At 44.6% G+C, this 18,599-nt stretch overlaps 1 protein-coding gene across 7 annotated transcripts in view; it reads left to right on the top strand.

Annotated features, from left to right (window-relative positions):
- Positions 1-11,516: 11,516 nt before the first annotated feature.
- Nmt2 (N-myristoyltransferase 2) overlaps positions 11,517-18,599 on the top strand; it is a 47,090-nt gene continuing 40,007 nt past the window's right edge. For 2 of the 7 annotated variants that reach the window (XM_017600494.3, XM_039095542.2), the window contains exons 1-2: positions 11,538-11,682; positions 12,901-12,961. In XM_017600494.3, coding sequence (XP_017455983.1) covers positions 12,928-12,961 — 34 coding nt within the window. In that variant the 5' untranslated portion in view covers positions 11,538-11,682; positions 12,901-12,927. Of the gene's footprint in view, positions 11,683-12,141; positions 12,962-15,195; positions 15,541-18,599 lie in introns of those variants that run through there. The other 5 variants (XM_063276244.1, XM_008771854.4, NM_001412419.1 and 2 more) reach the window with 3 other exon arrangements.

Genomic DNA, 18,599 nt, shown 5'->3' with positions numbered 1-18,599 from the left:
TCTGCGCACCTTCTGAAGAGCCTGCGACTCTCTCCTGGCCTCTCAATGTGGGTTGGTGTATAAATCCAACTGCTGTGCCCCCTCCAGACTCCCGTCTTCTCACACCTTCCCCCCTGTGTGTCTGTGGCTCTTCTTCATCTGTCTAACCTGGTTTAACTCTTTTAAGGCCTATCACTGGACTCAGGGCACCCCCAGGGCACTACCTCAACTCAATATTCAAACGCGCGCGCACACACACATACACAAACACACACACACACACACACACACACACACAGAGGGAGGGGGATGGGGGAACGTCACTCTTCTTTCTGCTTGCTAGTGATGATAATGATGACGATGACGATTTTAGAAATGGTATAACCTGACGACCGTTGGCCATAAAATGATAGAGCTTGAACGGTACACTAGTTATCCTTTCTTTCACTGCTTTGACTGAATCCCTGACATAAACAACGTAGGAAAGATTTTCCTGGCTCACTGTTTCAGACAGTGGCCGATCATGGTGGAGAACGCCTGGTGGCTAGAGTGAGTCACGGAGCTCCCCACATCGTGGCCACATATGAGAAGCAGAGAGCCCCCAGTTGGGGTCAGAAGAGGATTCAACACACAGAGGTCCGTCCCTATTCACTGACCTCTGCCAGCGAATCCCCCGTCTCAGAAGTTCATAATTTTATGTGTTCTGGAAGCAAATCTGTGTCCCTTTGTTCTGGGTCATAGCTTTTTGTATTTGGCTTTTTTTTTTTTTTTACCTCCTCATTGATATTTAGAAAATAGAGAGTGTCTCCTTCCAAAGTAGTGCTCAAATCCCCTTGTAAAGATTTGGTCCAGATAACATCTGCCTTGCTATGGGGATATAAGATGGTACAGTCATTTCGAAAAACAATGTGGTGAGCCTTTGAGAATTTAAATATACCATTACCATAGAACCCAGCGATTCCATCTAAAGGAACCGAAATGGGCTCTAAAGAAATATTTACTCGACGACTTTCAGAGTTAGCAATGGCCACGAGGTCTGTAAGGCCACCCAAGTGCCCACTAAAAGTGTATGTGGATAAATAGAACTGCTGTTTAACTACAGACACTAGAATTCATTCAACATGGAAAAGAAATGAGCTTCTGACATGTTACCATTTAATTGGAACTTAATAATATTGCGCTAAGAGAAATCCGTCCAGCACAACAGGACAAACCCTGTACCATCCTCTCACAGGACGCACACAAAGTGCACAGTAGTCCAACTGACAGACTGGTGGTTGTCAGTAAAAGGAGGGGGCAGGGTCAGTGTAAAGTTATTAACTGTGTTAACTGTAGTTAACTGCCAATTAACGTAGTTTTGGTTCTGCACCATGAAGAGAGTTCTAAAGATGGGTGGTAACAATACGCTGCGTATATTCCTAATGTCATTTGCTCTACTCTTTAAAATTATTAAGGGTGTTGTGAGATGGCTCAGCAGACAAGAGAATTTGCTGTGCAAACATGAAGAACAGAGTTCAAATCCCCAACACCCATATGAAAAACTGGACATGCTCATGGATGTGCCTAGTAACCCTGGAACTGTGGGAGTGGAGACAGGAGGATTGCTGTGACTTGTTAGCTGCCAGTTTCAGTGAGAGACCTGGTCTCAGAAGAATAAGGTAGGGAGTGGTAGAGAAGACCCTGACATCCCCCTCTGGATTCCGCACATGTCGCCGGTATGCGCATTGGAACGCACGCCCAAAAGAATTTTAAGAAGCCATATTTTATCACCATTACGATGACTCTTTAAGCCCAAACATCCAAGGCCAATCAGAGGCTCCCTAATCATCTTCCTTAGGTGATCTTCAAACAGCCTTGCTCACTTGGGTTCTTTCCGTCTCGCTGGCTAGCTGGTCTTTTGCTATTGAAAGATCTGTTTGCTACTGATGGACTCTGTCAGTACAGTGAGTGTCGGGGACAAACCTATCTAGTCTTGTATACAGATTGGGCAGCCCCATGCAAAAAGAGAAAGAAAAATGGAAAAGAAAGAACATGCCCTTGCCCGTGTGCTTTGATATAGCGACCAAACTCGAGTCTCATAAAATTTCCCCGTTCTGATAAAGACTGCCAACCGAAAATGGAGCTCACCGGATCCCAGTATGAGTAAAGAAGATGGACAGGAGTGTACAAACAACGTCGTTATGGAGATGGATGGCCTCCATGCATACATACTCCTCATGACTACATTAGACTATGGGGATGAAACAGTTCATTGTGGATTAGCCTATCTCTAGGATCAAGAATGGTGTCCATAAGTATTCAACAAGGCAAGCTTCCAGTTACAGGAAGGAGGAAAAGCCCGACTGAGGGTGTGAAGTGGGGGTGAGACAGCCCCAATCCATGCCCACTTCGGATTACCTTCCGCTATAGGGTTGGCACAGGGCTGTAGTCCCAGCTACTCACAAGCGGAAGAACATGAGTTAAGGGCCCGTTTGGGCTCCAGTGTGGATTCAGGGTGGGCTGGGGCTTCCTATAGAGCTCAGTCAGGAATCACAGGCATAGCATGCACGGGGCCCCGGGTTCAATCCCCTGTACTGCAAAAGAAAGAAAAGAGAAATATGGCATTAAGAAATGGCTGTGGCTGAGGGGTGGCAGCACGGGCCTTTAATTCTGGCATTCAGGAGGCAGAAGCAGGAGGATGTCTGAGTTCAGGGCCAGCCTGGTCTACAGAGTGTGTTCCAGGACAGCCAGGGCTACACAGAGAAACAATGTCTCACAGAAAGAGAGAAAGAAAGAAAGAAAGGAAGAAAGAAAGAAAGAAAGAAAGAAAGAAAGAAAGAAAGAAAGAAAGAAAGGAAGGAAGGAAGAAAGAGAGAGAGGGAGAAAGAAAGAAAGAGAGAGAGAGAAGGAAGGAAGGAAGGAAAGAGAGAGAGAAAGAAAAAAGAGAGAGAAAAAGAAAGGAGGAAAGAAAAGAAAAGAAGAAGGAGGAGGAGAAGACAAAGAAGACGAAAGAAGGGGAAGGAAGGAAGGAAAGGAGGAAGGAAGAAAAAGAAAAGAAAAAAGACTGGATAAATTAATGCATTTAATAAGAAAATCATAGAAAACGAATCCCCATTCATAGTTTCTTGAAAATGTTCAACTTAGTAGTCTTATAAATTTAACAAGACTAATTTCCACCCAGTTTTCATATAGGAGTGTACGCATGGGAGACTTTTTTACAATAAAATTCTAGGAGAAGTTGAAGGCTTGGGGAAGTTGAAGTTGAAGTCAAGCTGTAGTCAGTTCTCTCCGACTACAAGACCTGGGGAACCAACTCAGTCTGGCTCCCCCATGGCAAGTGCTTCTACCTACTGAGTCCTCTCTCCTCAGATCGCTTTGCTTTGTTTAAGTGGTTAAGAGCACTGACTGCTCTTCCAGAGGGCATGGGTTCGATTCCCAGCACCCCCATGGCAGCTCACAATGGTCTGCTACTCCAGTTCCCTCAGGGGATCTGACATCCTCACACAGGCAGACATGCAGGGTATAATACAAATAAAATAAAATAAAATAAGAATAAATAATTTTAAAAATCCATAGTAGTATTTTGGCAGGTAGATTCTATTTATAAATAAATAAAATAGTCCAGTTTTCTTTGCTATCTGATTTAATAAAATAGAACGGCTAAGTCGGACATAGTGGAATAGACCTATGCTCTCAGTACTTGGAAACTGATACAGAAAAATCCAAATTTCAGGCCAGCCTAGGCGAGGTACCAAGACCTTTTCTCAGAATTAACTAATTAGATAACTAAGTTAAATGGCTATATATTTTGAGCCACTGATTTTAATCATGATCTCTCAGGTCTCTCTGACCTTACCCTTAGTTAAATTTTGGACAGATTCTGGGGCCATATTCATGAATGAGATTCTATATTTCGCAAGCTGCTCTCTCAGAAATGAGAGGTTTGCCTTTCTTCTTTCAGGCTTATTGGTCTCTGAAGTCCTCCTGTGTGTGAATGTGAATGTGTGTGTAAGTAAGGGTGTGAGTGTATGTGCATATGTAGGTGGGATGTGTGTGGGATGTATGTGTGCACATGTGTGTGATGTGTGCATATATGTCAAATTTCTTCCCCAATGGTTTTCTATCTTTTTTTCTTTTGAGACAAGTTTTCTTCACTGAGTCGAACTCATTGCTTCATTTCGGTTGGCTAGCCACGGACCCCCTGGGATCCACCTGTTTCCACCCCCTTGTGCTAGGGTTACAGGCACATGTGATCACAAGTAGATTTTTACATGGGTTCTGGGGAACTGAACTCAGGTCTTCATGCTTGCAGAAAGCACTTCCCCACTGCACCATCTCCCTCATCCCTGGTGCTCTTAAAGCCCCACTCATGGGGGCTCCAAGGAAGGAAGGGATAACTCTTACCTCCAACCTTAATGGTCTTCTAATGGGTTTTGGTACTCTAAGCTAGATGAGAGAAGTGACTATCGGTCTCTGGACTGGTCCTGTCACCTTTTACAGTCACTGGTCTTGCTCAGCTTTGGGCGTGCAGCCTCAAATTTCATTAATATCTTGCCCTTCAAATAATGTCACAGTGCATGTCTCTGCAGCTCTTTCAGAGCATTGCCCCTCTCAGTAAGGGACACTGATCCTGGGACAGCATCCTGATCTCTGCAGAAATAAAATCCATGGGTGCTAAAATCCTGTATATCATTGATTTGCAAACTTCCCAGTGCTATGATCCTCCTTATGTTGTGGTGACCCCCAGCCATAAAGTTATTTCATTACTATTTCGTATCTGTAACTTTTCTACTGTTATGAATCATAATGCAAATGAGGATATCTGTGACACCCAAAGGGGTGTGACCCACATGCTGAGAACCACAGCCTTACGTGAAGTGATGTAGTATTTGTGTATAACCCATGCACATCCACACCTATACTTTAAGTCATTTCTATATGACTCATAATGCCCAATACAATGTAACTAGTTGCCACGTAGTAGTAGTAGTAGTAGTAGTAGTAGTAGTAGTAGTAGTAGTAGTAGTAGAAGAAGAAGAAGAAGAAGAAGAAGAAGAAGAAGAAGAAGAAGAAGAAGAAAGTCTGTTCATGATCAGTACAGACTTGATCATGATAAATATTTTCCACCTTTAGATGATTTAATTCACAGATGTAGAACCCTCAGTTCAGAGGGCTGACTTCTTCAGAGAGGCTGTACTAATTTCTACGTTGGCCAGCAGTGCGGAAACCCATTCTTTTCCCTACATGCTCACCAGCCCCAGCTGCCCATTCTTCAGCTTTAACCATGGCCCAGAGCTCTGCTTAGTTGAAAGGCTAAAGAGCTAAAGCTGCAGGTCCCTAATTGTTCTAGAAGAAGGGAATAGTGAAAGAAAGAAATAAAAACCCGCAGAAAGGACAAGGGGAATAATGGAAGGGTGATGGGGGGAGGTATGAGCAAAGCACAGTGATATGCATGTGTGAAAAACATTACAACGAAAACTATTATCTTGTATGGTCACTAAAAAATACAATGACAGCCACTGTGTTGGCATAAGCCTTTAATCCCAGCACTCAGGAGGCAGATGTCTGTGAGTTCAAGGCCAACCTGGTCTACAGAGTGAGTTCCAGAGTAGCCAAGGATGCACCGAGAGAGCCTGTCTCAAACAAATGAACACAGAGACATAATGACGATAAAGTAGATAGAATGTGGCCCTGACGTCAGGTTCAAAGTCTATATCTGCTTTTACCAATGGTGGGTCTATTTTTATCTTAAACAGGGATGTTATTTCCCCTAGTTTCATTTGTCACCTATTATGGGAAATGCTAATAACCATGTGAGCTATAAAAAGAGGGGTTGTAGAAATAAAATGAAGAGAGCGGAAGTGCTTTGGAGGGAAAAAAAAAGCACAGTGGTGATATATGATCACGATAGAGGGTGACATCATAATTACATATCATTTCATTACCAAAGTAATAATTGTATAGACATACTTTATTCATACTTTATTATGTAATAATGTATATTAACATAATATGTTATCAGGATACAATAATTATACATAGAACAGAATATAAGACTCTTATTGGAAGAGTTCTGCTTAACAACATTGAAGAGAACGTCCTCTAGGCATGAGCAGAGAGAAGATGGTAAGGCTTTAGGGATAAACAGACACGGCTTTAAATCCTGCTTCATGCCCATCTTGAGTGTGGGTAATTTATTTTTAATTTTCAAATCAAAGTTCTTCCCCTTTCATTGAAATAGATTCTTTTCTCGTACAATATATTCTGATTACAGTCCCCCCCTACTCCTCCCAGTTCCTCTTCAACCTCTCCTCCCATGCAGATAGATGCACTCCCTTTCTGTCCCTCATTAGAACAGAACAGGCTTCTAAGAGATATCAAAACAGAATATAATAAGATAAAACAGAAGCCATCACATCAAAGTTGCACAAGGCAAAGCCACAGAAGGAAGAGAGCCCAACAAGAATCAGAGACCCACTCAGGAATCTCATAAAGATACTAAACTGAAGCCATAATATATATGCAGAGGACATGGTGCAACATGTGCAGGCCCTGTGCATGCTGCTTCAGTCTCTGAGAGTTCACAGTTGATTTGGAGGGCCTTGCTCTCCTGGGTCAGTTATCCCTACTGACTCTCACACTCTGCCTCCTCTTCCTCAGGGTTTCCCATGAAGTGAGGAATCTGAAGGAGACATTCCATATAGAGCTATGTGTTCCAAGGTGTCTCTCTCTCTCTCTCTCTCTCTCTCTCTCTCGCTCTCTCGCTCTCTCGCTCTCTCGCTCTCTCGCTCTCTCTCCTCCCTCCTCTCTCTGTCTCTCTCCTTCCTCCCTCCCTGAGTCTCTGTGTCTCTCTCTCTGTGTCTCTCTCCTCCCTCCCTCCCTGACTCTCTGTGTCTCTATCTCTCTGTCTCTCTCTGTCTCTGTCTCTCTGTCTGTCTCTGTCTCTCTGTCTCTCTCCTTCCTCCCTCCCTCTCTGTCTGTCTCTCTCCTTCCTCCCTCCCTCTCTGTCTCTCTCCTTTCTCCCTTTGTCTCTCTGTCTCTCTCTGTCTCTGTCTCCTGCCTCTCTCTGTCTCTGTCTCTGTCTCCTGCCTCTCTCCTCCCTCCCTTCCTTTCTGCATAATATCTGGCTGTGGTTTTGTCTTCGTCCCCATCTGCTACAAGAGGAAGCATCTCTGGTAATGGCTGACTAAGGCACTGATCTTGGAGTATAGCAGAATAACATTCGGAGTCACTTCATCGTTACCTTTTTAAAAGAAGGCCAGTAGTATTTGGTCTTACCCTAGGTCTCTGGGCTCTCCAGTTTCTGGTTCTTGGTCACCCAAGCAGCAGCAGCAGGTATGAGTTTCACTGAAGTCAGACATTGGTTAGTTACTCCCACAAGCTTTGTGCACCATCGCGTATTTTGCAGGCAGAACAGCACTGTCGATCACAGGTCTTGCTCGATGAGTTGGTGTATATGTTTCTCTTTTGGTAACCTTCCAAGTATCTGCCTGTATCAAGGACACTAGACCCAGGAGTACCAGCTCAACTGCTCCATAGTCAGTGAGTTATGTGGGTATTGTCTGCAGCAATGGGGCCTTGCTGTCAGTTTGTGGAAAGCAACCTACAGTCTTGAGAGTAGTCCGTGTTGTTTGGGGATTTCCATGGGACCCCTCTGGCCAACAACTCAATTGGATGAATCCAGTATATAGTCCCAATACTGGAAGGTTCGTTTGGTGACAAGAGATGGCTAGTTTGGGGACTCTGTTTTGGATTGGAGACTTTGTTATGATTTCCTTCATCTATTTCCACTACACTGTTTCCATACCCCTGTCAAATTCCACTCAATTCTGTCTCTCCCTGCATTCTCTCCCCTCCCTCATCCTCCTATTCTAGTAGTCCCTGCCCCCTACCCCCAGTTCAACCATAAATTTCCTTTATCTATACTTCTTTGGGGGGACATCTAGACAGTTTCCAATTTCTATTGTGAATAGAGTAGCAATGACCATGGTTGAGTAAGTGTCTCTTTAGATGAAGTGGCCTTTGGGTATATGCCTAGAAGTAGTATAGATTGATTCCCATCTTTGTGAGGAGCGGCCTTACTGATTTCTATAATGGCCATACAGGTTTGCACTCGAGTGTGTTCTTTTAGCTTCTCTTACTCTCCATTTTCGCATTGGAAAATAGTGCACGCAAAATAAATGTGAAACATATTCTCCAACACGTTTAGAGGAAGTTCTAGAGGGTATGTTATACAACACTGTCCTTACAGTTAATGGTACCTTATTGGGTACTTAAAGACTGATTAAGTGGGCAATCTTGTGTTGCTCTTGTCACAAATTAAGAATTAAAATAGTAACAAGTACAAAATACATGCCTGAATCATCGGGGACTTTAAAAGTGAACAGTAGTTAGATGTTATTGCTAAATTTTGGTTTATGGGCTGAGGATGTCGCTGAATCAGTGAAGTGTTTGCTTGTATGCACAATGCCCTGGATTTGTCCCCGGCACGGCACAGAACCTGCTTAGGAGGTACACGCATGTAATCATTAGATGGGTGGAGGCTCAGAGTTAGTCATCCTTGGCTACAAAGCAAACGTCAAGGCCAGTCTGGGATATGAGAGATTCTGTCTCAGGGACAAAACAACCACAAAGAGAGGGTTTTGTTTTGTTTCTTTTTGGTTTACTTATCTTTCAATAGAAAGCAAGGTCGAAGTTAGCAAACAACTTCTTTTGCAAGGGTTCTGTTAGAAACTGACACACCAGGAGCCCTAAGCTTGTTGCAGGGTCTGTAAACGACTGTCCTGACTTCTAGATCACAGTGAAGTTTGGCCCAAAGATCCAAATGGGAGAGCTTCTTCTTGCTTATTTCCTGGAAGCTGGACGATGTAAAGTCTGGTTCTGGAGTCGGTACCAGTGAGCATGTAACCTGATTTGCTAAGTTCAGACAAAGGACATTGTTTATTCCTTCGGGATTTGATTAGCTGTCTTTTATGCTCTTAGAAGCACTTTATTAGGGAAAAGTTCCAAATTAGGGAAATTAACTGCTTTGTGCAATGAGCTTCCCTATATATCCACACATAACATTCTGCAAGAAACATTTTGGCTCTGTTTGCTTTGTTACAGCTGTCCCCGCTCCTCATTTATCCAGGATCAGTAGATTTTAAAGCACAAAAGAAGCAATGTGCTGTTAAATGATGAAAATCTGGCTTCCATTGGATGAGAGCCTTGATCTGTGGCAACAGTTGATTTCGGTCATGTAGGTTGTCAATATCAAGCAAACGAACCACATCACTGAGCCCACAGTTGGGAAGAGACTGATGTATCTGAGCTTTGTGTGAGTCACCATAAAATTCGTGTCCTTTTTTATGTCCTTACTCCTTTCTTGAGGAGGGAGAGGGGCCAGAGCCTGGCCCTAAACAAGCTAGAAAAATGCTTTACAACTGAGGGGCGCCATGGCTCCCTTTAAGCACTCTTGGTTTTACTGACGGTAGTATCTCAAATGAAGGTATCTAAGTGTCTTCCATGCTGCCTCCTTCCTTCACGGTATCTTTACCTTTAAGACAACCTTTTGGGGATGGCTGAGAGTCCTAATTATTCAGAGTAACTCAAGTAGATGCCTTACTGAGTCTTCTTCCCTGGGAATAAATCTTCCTCATTGTTTGCTTCAGAGCTACCAAGATGGCACTGTTACACATCAATTAAAGGTCTTTGCCTCTATGACTTCTCCTTTGTGGCTTCTCAGACAAGCTCCTTCCACTCCTCCCATCTCTTCTGGCTCTTGGAGGACTAGGCGGGAGGACAGGGTGCTCACATGTAATTCCTGGGAGAAATCTCTATTTCTAGAAGAGATGAGTCAGACTGCATCTCTCTCTCCCAGCACTTTTACCTTGAGCTGACCCATTCACTGGCTTCCTGGTAGTTCTAGCAAGAAGCCGTAACAACATGCCTCAGGATATATTCCATCCGTATTTATTTTGAAACAATGAACTTGGGAAGCCCAGTATTGAGGGGCGTGCTGGTGGACAATACCTGTACCTTCTGAGTTCAGAAGGCAGCGCTGTTTCAAAATGGCCTTCTTTGCAGAAGGATGGAGCCTCTCAGTTCTAAAAGGAAATCATGCTCCTTTCTCCATGGCAGCATCTCTGCGTCTTCCAGTATTTTCAGTGAGGTTATACTTAGGCTTCAAGTTGTCCTGTTCAGCCCAGAGAGACTCACTGCATTGGGGTTTTATTATATTACATATTATATAATAAATATATTCATATATAATGCTGTGGCACTTCCTTACTAATTTGCACACTAAGAATTATATATATTATATATATTAATTATATGTATATATAAAATAATAAGCAATAGGGGGTGAAAGACTCTGAGGTGCTCTGAAAATGTATTTCAGATGTATGGCTCTTTTATTTTTTCTTTCTTCATTTATTTTTCTTTTCTGGATAGGGTTTTCTAGCATTTAGCAAGAAAAGAAATCAGTGCACGATGTTGGTTGGAATGAGTATTTTCAGATATACTCAGGGACACAGAGAGTAATCACATCTAGCAATAAGAAATGAGTCTTTTTAAAAAAAGAGAGAGATTTTTCTCTCAGTCTTTGCTTTGAGACAGTAGGTACTGCTATGTAATAAGATACTCTGAGATTTGGCATCTTAAAGCTGTGACTTTGTATGAGCTCTCTCAAGTCTGAAGGGATATGGGACGTGATGTCGACTTCTGTTGGTTTCCATCATATACCTGTGGTCATCTGGTGGACTAACCAAGAACAGGAGACCAGATCTCCCTAAGCCAAGCTTGTGGTCATGATAGGGAAGTACTCCGAGGGACCGAGGAGAAACATGCCAGGCCTCAGGAAACCAATGTCTTAATTAGGAAATTTCCATCTTCTTATTTCTCTCATCTGAATCCTGGACCATTTATTTATACTCTGTTCCCTGGCTCCTTAAACCTCTCCTCAGGTGTTTTAATATTTTCTCTCCTCTGGAGAAACAAGCTAGTTTTGTAAACATGTAGGCTCAAGATGAATCTTTACATCTCTAGTTTTAATTAGGTATTTCCTTTGGAATCTTACTGTCATATCTCTTAATTGATTCTCTGTAACCCTAGATCGCCCCCAACTCTGTTCACATTATAGTTTCAGAAGGGAAAAAGGAGAGGATACTCAGATGTATTTTTGAGGTCCAGGACCACATACCATTATGGCTAATATGTACTATTCTCCCACTGATAGATTCACTTGTATAACTTTTTCTCATCGTAATTAAAGTCATTTGTACATTTCTTATAGAATATTCTGCTACAGATAACTGAATTATGTAGCTTCAAAAATTTGACTAGTGAGGGGTTGGGGATTTAGCTCAGTGGAAGAGTGCTAGCCTAGGAAGCGCAAGGCCCTGGGTTCGGTCCCCAGCTCCGAAAAAAAGAAGCAAAAAAAAAAAAAAAAATTGACTAGTGAGCAGGGTAGAAAAAAATGCTTGCCTTTGTGATGGTTTGTATATGGTCAGCCCAGGGAGTGACACTATTAGAAGGCGTGGCCCTGTTCAACTAGGTGTGGCCTTTTTGAAGTAGGTGTGGCACTGTGGGTGTGGGCTTTAAGAACACTCATCCTAGTGGAAGGGAGTATTCTGCTAGCAGCCTTCAGATGAAGATGTAGAACTCTCAGTTCCTCCTGCACCATACCTGCCTGGATGCTGCCATGTTCCCACCTCGATGATAATGGACTGAACCTCAGAATCTGTAAGCCAGCCCCAATTAAATGTTTTTCTTTGTAAGAGTTGCCTTGGCCAGGGTGTCTGTTCACAGGGGTGAACCCCTAACTAAGACACCTTCCAAGCATCAGTGTGATCCTCCAAAGCTATATTAAAAAAAAAAAAAGGAGCACAATTTTATAACCGCAGTGCTAGAGAAGCGAAGATTACAGGATCCTGGGGCTTCTGGGTCATCCAGCCTTGCCTACTTGGTTGAATTTCAAGCCAGTATCAAACAAGACAAAACAAAACAAAAATGGTGGCTGGTACCTGAAGAAGGAGACCCAAGGTTGTTCTCTGGCCTCCAAACACACAGGCATGCCTGTATGTGCATCTGCATACCCAAACATGAACATACCAACATATTTATTATTGGCTTTTAAATATACTTTATATCTAGACATGTTATGTGTCCATGGTTATATTGAGTTATGTCATCCATACCCAGGAGGACTTCTGCTGTTGGACAAAAGAAAGAAGTGTAGCAAGAAGGACAAGCATCAGAGGAGATACGGCCAATCAAGAACCCTTGTGTATTCTTGCAGTAGACCATCTGTGCAGACCCCACTGCCTGTTCCTCAATTTAAATACCATATGATTCAGCAACTTTACCTCTGTATTGTCCAACAGAACTGAAAGCAAGGCCTTGCTTTCACAGTACCCAAAGAATGGAAGAAACTCAATGTCCACTAATGAATGGACTCATAAAACATACAGGCAACGATGGGATAGTATTTAGCTTTCAAAGGGAAGGAAATTAACACATGCTTTAACATAAAGGATGTTGAGACCATTATATTATGTGAAATAAATCAGTCTAAAAACAGGTGAAGAGCTTAAATGACTTTTCTACAGTAATCAAATTTACATACACAAAAGTAGACTGGTAGTTCCACAGTCTGACGAGAAGACATAACCGGGGAGATGCTTACTGGGATTAGGGGTGAAGTTCAACCAGAGGAAATGTTCAAGGTATAAGTAGTATGAAATGAAACCAACCTATATACTTAAAGTGTTTGACAGTAACTTCTACATTGCATATTTTTTGACACTTAAAAACAAGTCGAACAAGACCAACTACACAATCTTGGTCTTGTATTCCATAAGATAAGCCAAGCAGAAGGAGAAAGTCCCAAGGGCCATTTTTAACACACTGGCAAACACTCTACACAACTGGTTTCCTCTCAACTTGGATTTCACCTTCCAGAAGCTGCCACTTGGCTCTGACTCCTGGATGAAGCCAGAGAGAGAAGCCCCTTGGAGACTCGGTGAGTTTCTGTTCATGACAATAGAATTTAGGACTGCCCCAGGGCTGGCCACAAACTTCCCTCTCCTGTGAAAGATTAATATTCTGCTGAGAAACACTTGGGTTATATAAGGCTTCAGTCTAGCGCTGTGCAAACGCCTGGCCCTGCTCCCTTCCCTTCTGCAGAATAATGTTCCCTGCTAGTCATTATTTCCTGACGTTTACTTCATTTCTCCAGAATGATTTGCCTTCTTGGTCTTTTTTTTCTTTTAAGTTTCTTAGGTAATGTTTCTTGAAAGTTAAAATGAACAACTGTATGCTGTATTTTCTTTGCCTTGGAAGTTTGAAAAAAAAATGCTTGAACCTGTTACAGACATGGGTCTGAGTTCAGAGAACGCCTGGCTCCTGTGTCTGGGGATAAGAAATTGCACTGGGGACACATGGTTAGAAATATTTTACTAAAAAAGAAATGGCACTCCTGAAAATTAGAGTGGGCTAGTGGGCTGGGGAAGGGGCCCAAGGCCATAAGGAACAGAAGTCTTGGTGTTGATCTCTCCAGTCTCTATTGTCTTGCCACAAGCCCTCTGACAGGGTAAAATGGCCGGTCTATCCCTCCTAGTTAGGTCTCTGTTGACAGGTTAGTTATTCAGTTATTTATGTTCATAAAGATGAGGGTCAGCAACCCCAGTCTATCCTAAGGTCTGAATCTAGAGGCCACGTTTGACCTTGTCTGAGAAATAGTTACAACTGTTAAGCACAAAACTGCATTTTCTCCATGTTTGGGTCCTTTCTCCAAGGACGTCAAACAAATAAATGTTGGACTTCGAAATTGCTCTGCAAGTTTTGTCTCTAGGTCATCTGAGCTCACTGCATGTTAACCACATAGTCTCGTGGGGGGGGGCGGGAGGGGGAGATTCGCATTACACTAAAAATTTCAGGTGGCTTTTAAAGACTTTTTGCGTCATTATTACAAAGTTTGGGTAACTTTCTCAGCCACTGCTTCTGTAAAACTGTCTCACAGTCTTCCGGTGGTCTGGCAGGATCTTTGAACACTTCCTATCTCTGGAAAGCTAAGGGCTGGTGTGGGAAGCATTTAACAGCAGTATAGATTTCACCTGAGTGTTATCTGGTGCACACAGGAGGGTCTCCTTCCTCTCTCCCAGCCCTTTATTTTCCCTGAGAGGAGTCTCTTGCAGCTCAAGATGTCCTTGAACTCTGCATGCAGTGGATGCTGGCCTCAAAGAACTAATTTTTACCTCTGGGATTGCTGGGATAACAGGCATCAGACACCATACTTAGCTTCCTTCCTTTCCTGTTTCCTGATGGTGGACGATTTCAATACCATCCATACAGGTTTGCTTGAAGGTCTAGGTCATGACCTTCACTAGAAGTAAGCCCAATGACTTGCCTGAAACTACCCAATCTCCCAATTTGGATATCTTCACCATGCCTTACAAAATGTTCATTCTATTCTCAGCCTAACCCTTCTATAGACAAAAACAAACAAGCAAACAACAACAACAAAACCAAACAAACAAACAAAAAAAACAACTCCAGGAATTTTCTGTTGCGGACTCTGAGGAGGCTTGCAGCGGGGAGGTGGGGAGGTTGGAGCTTTGGCTTGATAAGCATTAGAAACTAACGCACGAAATGGAAAATTTTGAAGAACATGTGGGAGAGGAGGCAGGGAGAGCTTTAGGGAGTCGCAGGCCTGAGTGGAAAAAAAAAAATCCCTGCAGAAATCGAGAGCACTGAGGCACACAGATTATAGAATCACATAGCCAATGCTCGCAAACGCTCACGCGCCGCTCTGAAATTCAACCTGCAGTGACTGGCTGCAGCTTTGGAGCCACAAACGCATCCCAAAGCAGGCCACGCCCCACCCTATACGGCCTCTGCCTGGGGCTCCCGCTCAGGATCCACACTTCCCCCAACTCCCCACCTCAGGTCTTTAGACTGAGGAAGAAGGACGAGCCTCGTTTTCGCCCTCGGGCTGGCTGAGGTGGGCGGTGTCGCGCCCGCGGAAGAGCCCAGAGCGGACCAGCGAGGTGGGCGGGGCAGTGCGGGCCGAGTTGAGCCGAAGCCAGAGGTGAGGTGGGCGGAGCCTCCCTAGCCCAGGCGGAAACGGGACCACGAGAGGAGCGGGTCTTCTTCACCCGCTAAAACAGGCGGAAGTGGGAAGGCGAAGTAGGCGGGGCCTCGGCTGCCGAAGTGGGAGAACTGATGAGGTGGGAGGGAGTGGGCACGCAATGTGGGCGGGGCCCGCCCTGACTGAGGCGGGCGGAACAGAATAGACAGGCGGGAGCCGCAAGGGAGTGGGCGGGGCCTAGCCGGCTGTGAGGGGCGTGACCGGCGGGGTGGGCGGGACGGCAGACACCAGACTCGGTGCCCGAGGGTGGGCGGCACTAGAGGGAGCTGCGGCCGCGCCCGCCCTGTCGCGCCTTGCTTGCTGCTCGGAGCGCCGCCTCCCCAGCCGCTCGGAGCCGCCGCGATGGCGGAGGACAGCGAGTCTGCGGCCAGCCAGCAGAGCCTAGAGCTGGACGACCAGGACACGTGCGGAATAGACGGAGACAATGAGGAGGAGACGGAACACGCCAAAGGGTAGGAGGTGGCGCGCGGGTGCGGCGGGGCGGGGACCGCGCGCACCTCAGGGCTCCGGCGCCCGCTCGTGCGGGAGCCCCTCGACCACTCCGTTTGGCGGTGGCCTCGTCCTGAGACCATTGTGAGGTGCAGGTCTCCCGGCTCTCGGAGAGCGCGCAGTGGTGGGCGAGGCCCGAGGTGGGCGGGGAGACTGCGACTGGGGCCCGGGGACCCGCGACGCGACAGTCACCTGCCGCGCGCCCCCGCTGGCTTGGCCTCACCCAGCCACGGCGAGTGGTTCGGGTGGGAACTCTGCAAGGGCGCAAGGCCCTTCCCTTTGTGGTGGCGGCGTCTTGGACCGCCGGGGCGAGGGAGATGCAAGTCGTTCCACTTGCGCCTTGGCATCCTTCTAGTACTTTCGCACCGCCCCCCCACCCCAGCCGCCACTAACCCCCTGTAGGGACGAAACCCGCAGAGCCGGTGGGGGGTGGGGGTGGGATAGGGATGCGCCCCTGGCGGTCTCGGCTGCTGCCGAGGAACTGCGCAAAGTTCTGCCTCCCAGGCCCGGAAAGGGGCGCCGGGAGGGGAGCGGGGGAGGGATACAGGTCTCAGCGGACGCCGGAGGACATTCAGCTTTGCGGCCTCTGAGCGTGCCCGCAGAGCTTTCTGGAGCAGAGCTGACCAGTGAGCCGACTTCCCTTGGCCCCGACCTTACCCCTCCTGCAAAACGGGTGTCTGATCTCCAAAGCCAAATAAATGTACCAAGTACCTCAACATTTGATCGGTTTCTCAATCTGTGCCTGCGCTCTTTTCTCCCCTGCAGACTTGATTTTTTTTTCCCTTCCGTTGGAGAGAATGCTTCTCTTCTGGTTGAGGCTGGTATTGAAGTTCTGTTTTAGAGGCGGAGACTGGAGGATCATTTTAAATAAAGACCGGCGTCCTTTTGTAGGTGCTGTTTGCCTCAGCCTTTTACCCTGTTGGATTCAAACTATGGTCTGGCACAGAGCTGTGACTGCTGCCCCTTAGAAGTGAGATTCTGCGAACCATGGTGACTGGAGAAGTGGGTCAGCCTAAAAACACGAAAGGGAAGCCTGAGTCACAGATGGCTTATTTATTCAATTCATGGAGAGTCTTTCAAGTATTTGTATTTTGTACAGCGTTTACTTTAAGCTTTAAGAAAGGAGGCTTTATTGATCTTGAATACGTTATCAAATATTAAATAACAAATGAAGAAAAAGAAAAGCTGACTACATATATCTGTCTCCCTTTGGCAAGTTGCTTTTTTAATGTTTTCAGTGAACAGTTCAGTGGCAGCTGCAAGTCCTGAATATTATCATTCAAGTCTAGATTTTTTTTTTAAGCCAGGAGAGGAAATTCTACAGAGATTTGAGCCTGAGTTCTGTTTATGAGTAATAGAAATTTGCCTGTGATAACTAAATAGGAGTGTATTTTTGAAACACTAGCCTTCTTGCCACAAATGGGTCCAGATGTAAGGCAGTGGATAGGTAACTCAATAACTTCAGCACCCGTAGGATATCTTTCTGGGGAGACCCTGGACTCATCTCTCTCCCAGTTTTATTGTTCTGTGTGATTGATATTCTAGGGCGGGGGTTTAATGAAAACTTCCTTGCTTACAAAGTTGAGGATACCCTTGGTACAAAGACTTACTCTTCACTGCAACCTCTGATCTGGAACTGTGTGATGCCTTGCTATAGGCTGTCTGAAGCTCCCAGAAGAGAGTCCACAGGCATTTGGGGGCCCCACTGAGAGGTTTCCAGATTTATACATCAGCACGTTAGTTATATATTAGGGTGCTTAATCAAAATTTAGAGCTGCCCAGTGGATTGGGTTGTTTTAACCAGGAATAGGCAACGTGATAACTTGTAGTTTGCTAAACTAATCTAATGGATTAATTGTTGTTAAAGTGTAGAGAGATCAGTAGAACTGAAGTAACTGTTCTGCTCTGTTGAACTGCTCTCCTCTTTTGATTTCAGTTTAGTACAATTTAAGGAAGTCGTTCTGTTTTATTTGGCTCATGAATTGATAGTGCTCCATAGACACCAAGTTTTCTTTAAGTAGCCCAAGTTTGTGGGCGTTAAAATAGGGAAAACTTTTCCTCCCTTCCTCGGCCTCTTCATTCTCAGTCAGTTTAAATAAACAACAAATGAAGAGCCTTTGGAGAATGAATAGATAATGCTTTACCTCTAATAAGCAAAGTATTACTTCTGAGCTGGCAGGCTGTGGTCAGTGCACAGAGCAGTAATGTGTTCAATAGCTCCCTTGGGGCCCGAAAGGATTAATGTATGCCCAACATTCAGTATAATGCGTCTAGGAGTTGTTTTAGCTTACTGTGTGGATTCAAATAAAGGAAAACTATCCAATGAGATATCACTATGCTTTTGTTTCTGTAGAGCTTTATTAACCATATAGTTTATTTTATGGGTAATATTGAAAGCCAGTAAACAAAACATGAGGTTTTATGTTTGAGTTAAAGCAATAGTTTAAGTATTATAAAACACTTGAGTGTTGTCATTTTCATGGGAAGTGTGTACTTCAATTGTTTGGTCCACCCAAATATGGTAGAGCAGTATACCACTCTAAAAGTTACACGCATTCTCAAAACATTAACGAAGGGAAAGATTGTCGTTTTTAGGTAGTGAGAGGATAATCTCAAACAGTGTAGTTTTATTATTTTCAAATAAAATATGGAAAAGCAGAAGTAAGAGAATTGAGGATTATCTAAAAAGATCCCTTCAGTGACTTGCTTTTCTGCCTGATTTGTGGGTCTCAGTAAAGCGCTTGAGGAAACTTGAAAACTTTGAGGCATATGAAGAGTCCAGGTGACTGAAGGTTTCATTCCTGTCTGGGTGACAATGGGAAGAGATTGTCTGCAAGATGATTCTGCTAGGAATTTGAAAACCCGGGTGTGAGGCTGCAGAGGTCATCCAGGGTCTTTTAATATTGGAAGATTCTGCTCATTCTTGATTTGTTCTGCCTTCTCAGTTTCTGAAGGGATTTGGTAAAACTATTGGGAGATGGGCACAATGTTAAATCCACTAAAACCCAAGGTCTTCTTACCC

Source organism: Rattus norvegicus, chromosome 17 (assembly GCF_036323735.1).
Source record: "Rattus norvegicus strain BN/NHsdMcwi chromosome 17, GRCr8, whole genome shotgun sequence".
Taxonomy (NCBI): Eukaryota; Metazoa; Chordata; class Mammalia; order Rodentia; family Muridae; genus Rattus; species Rattus norvegicus.
Note: the sequence above shows the minus strand (reverse complement) of the source record. Positions and strands in the feature narration are given on the sequence as shown.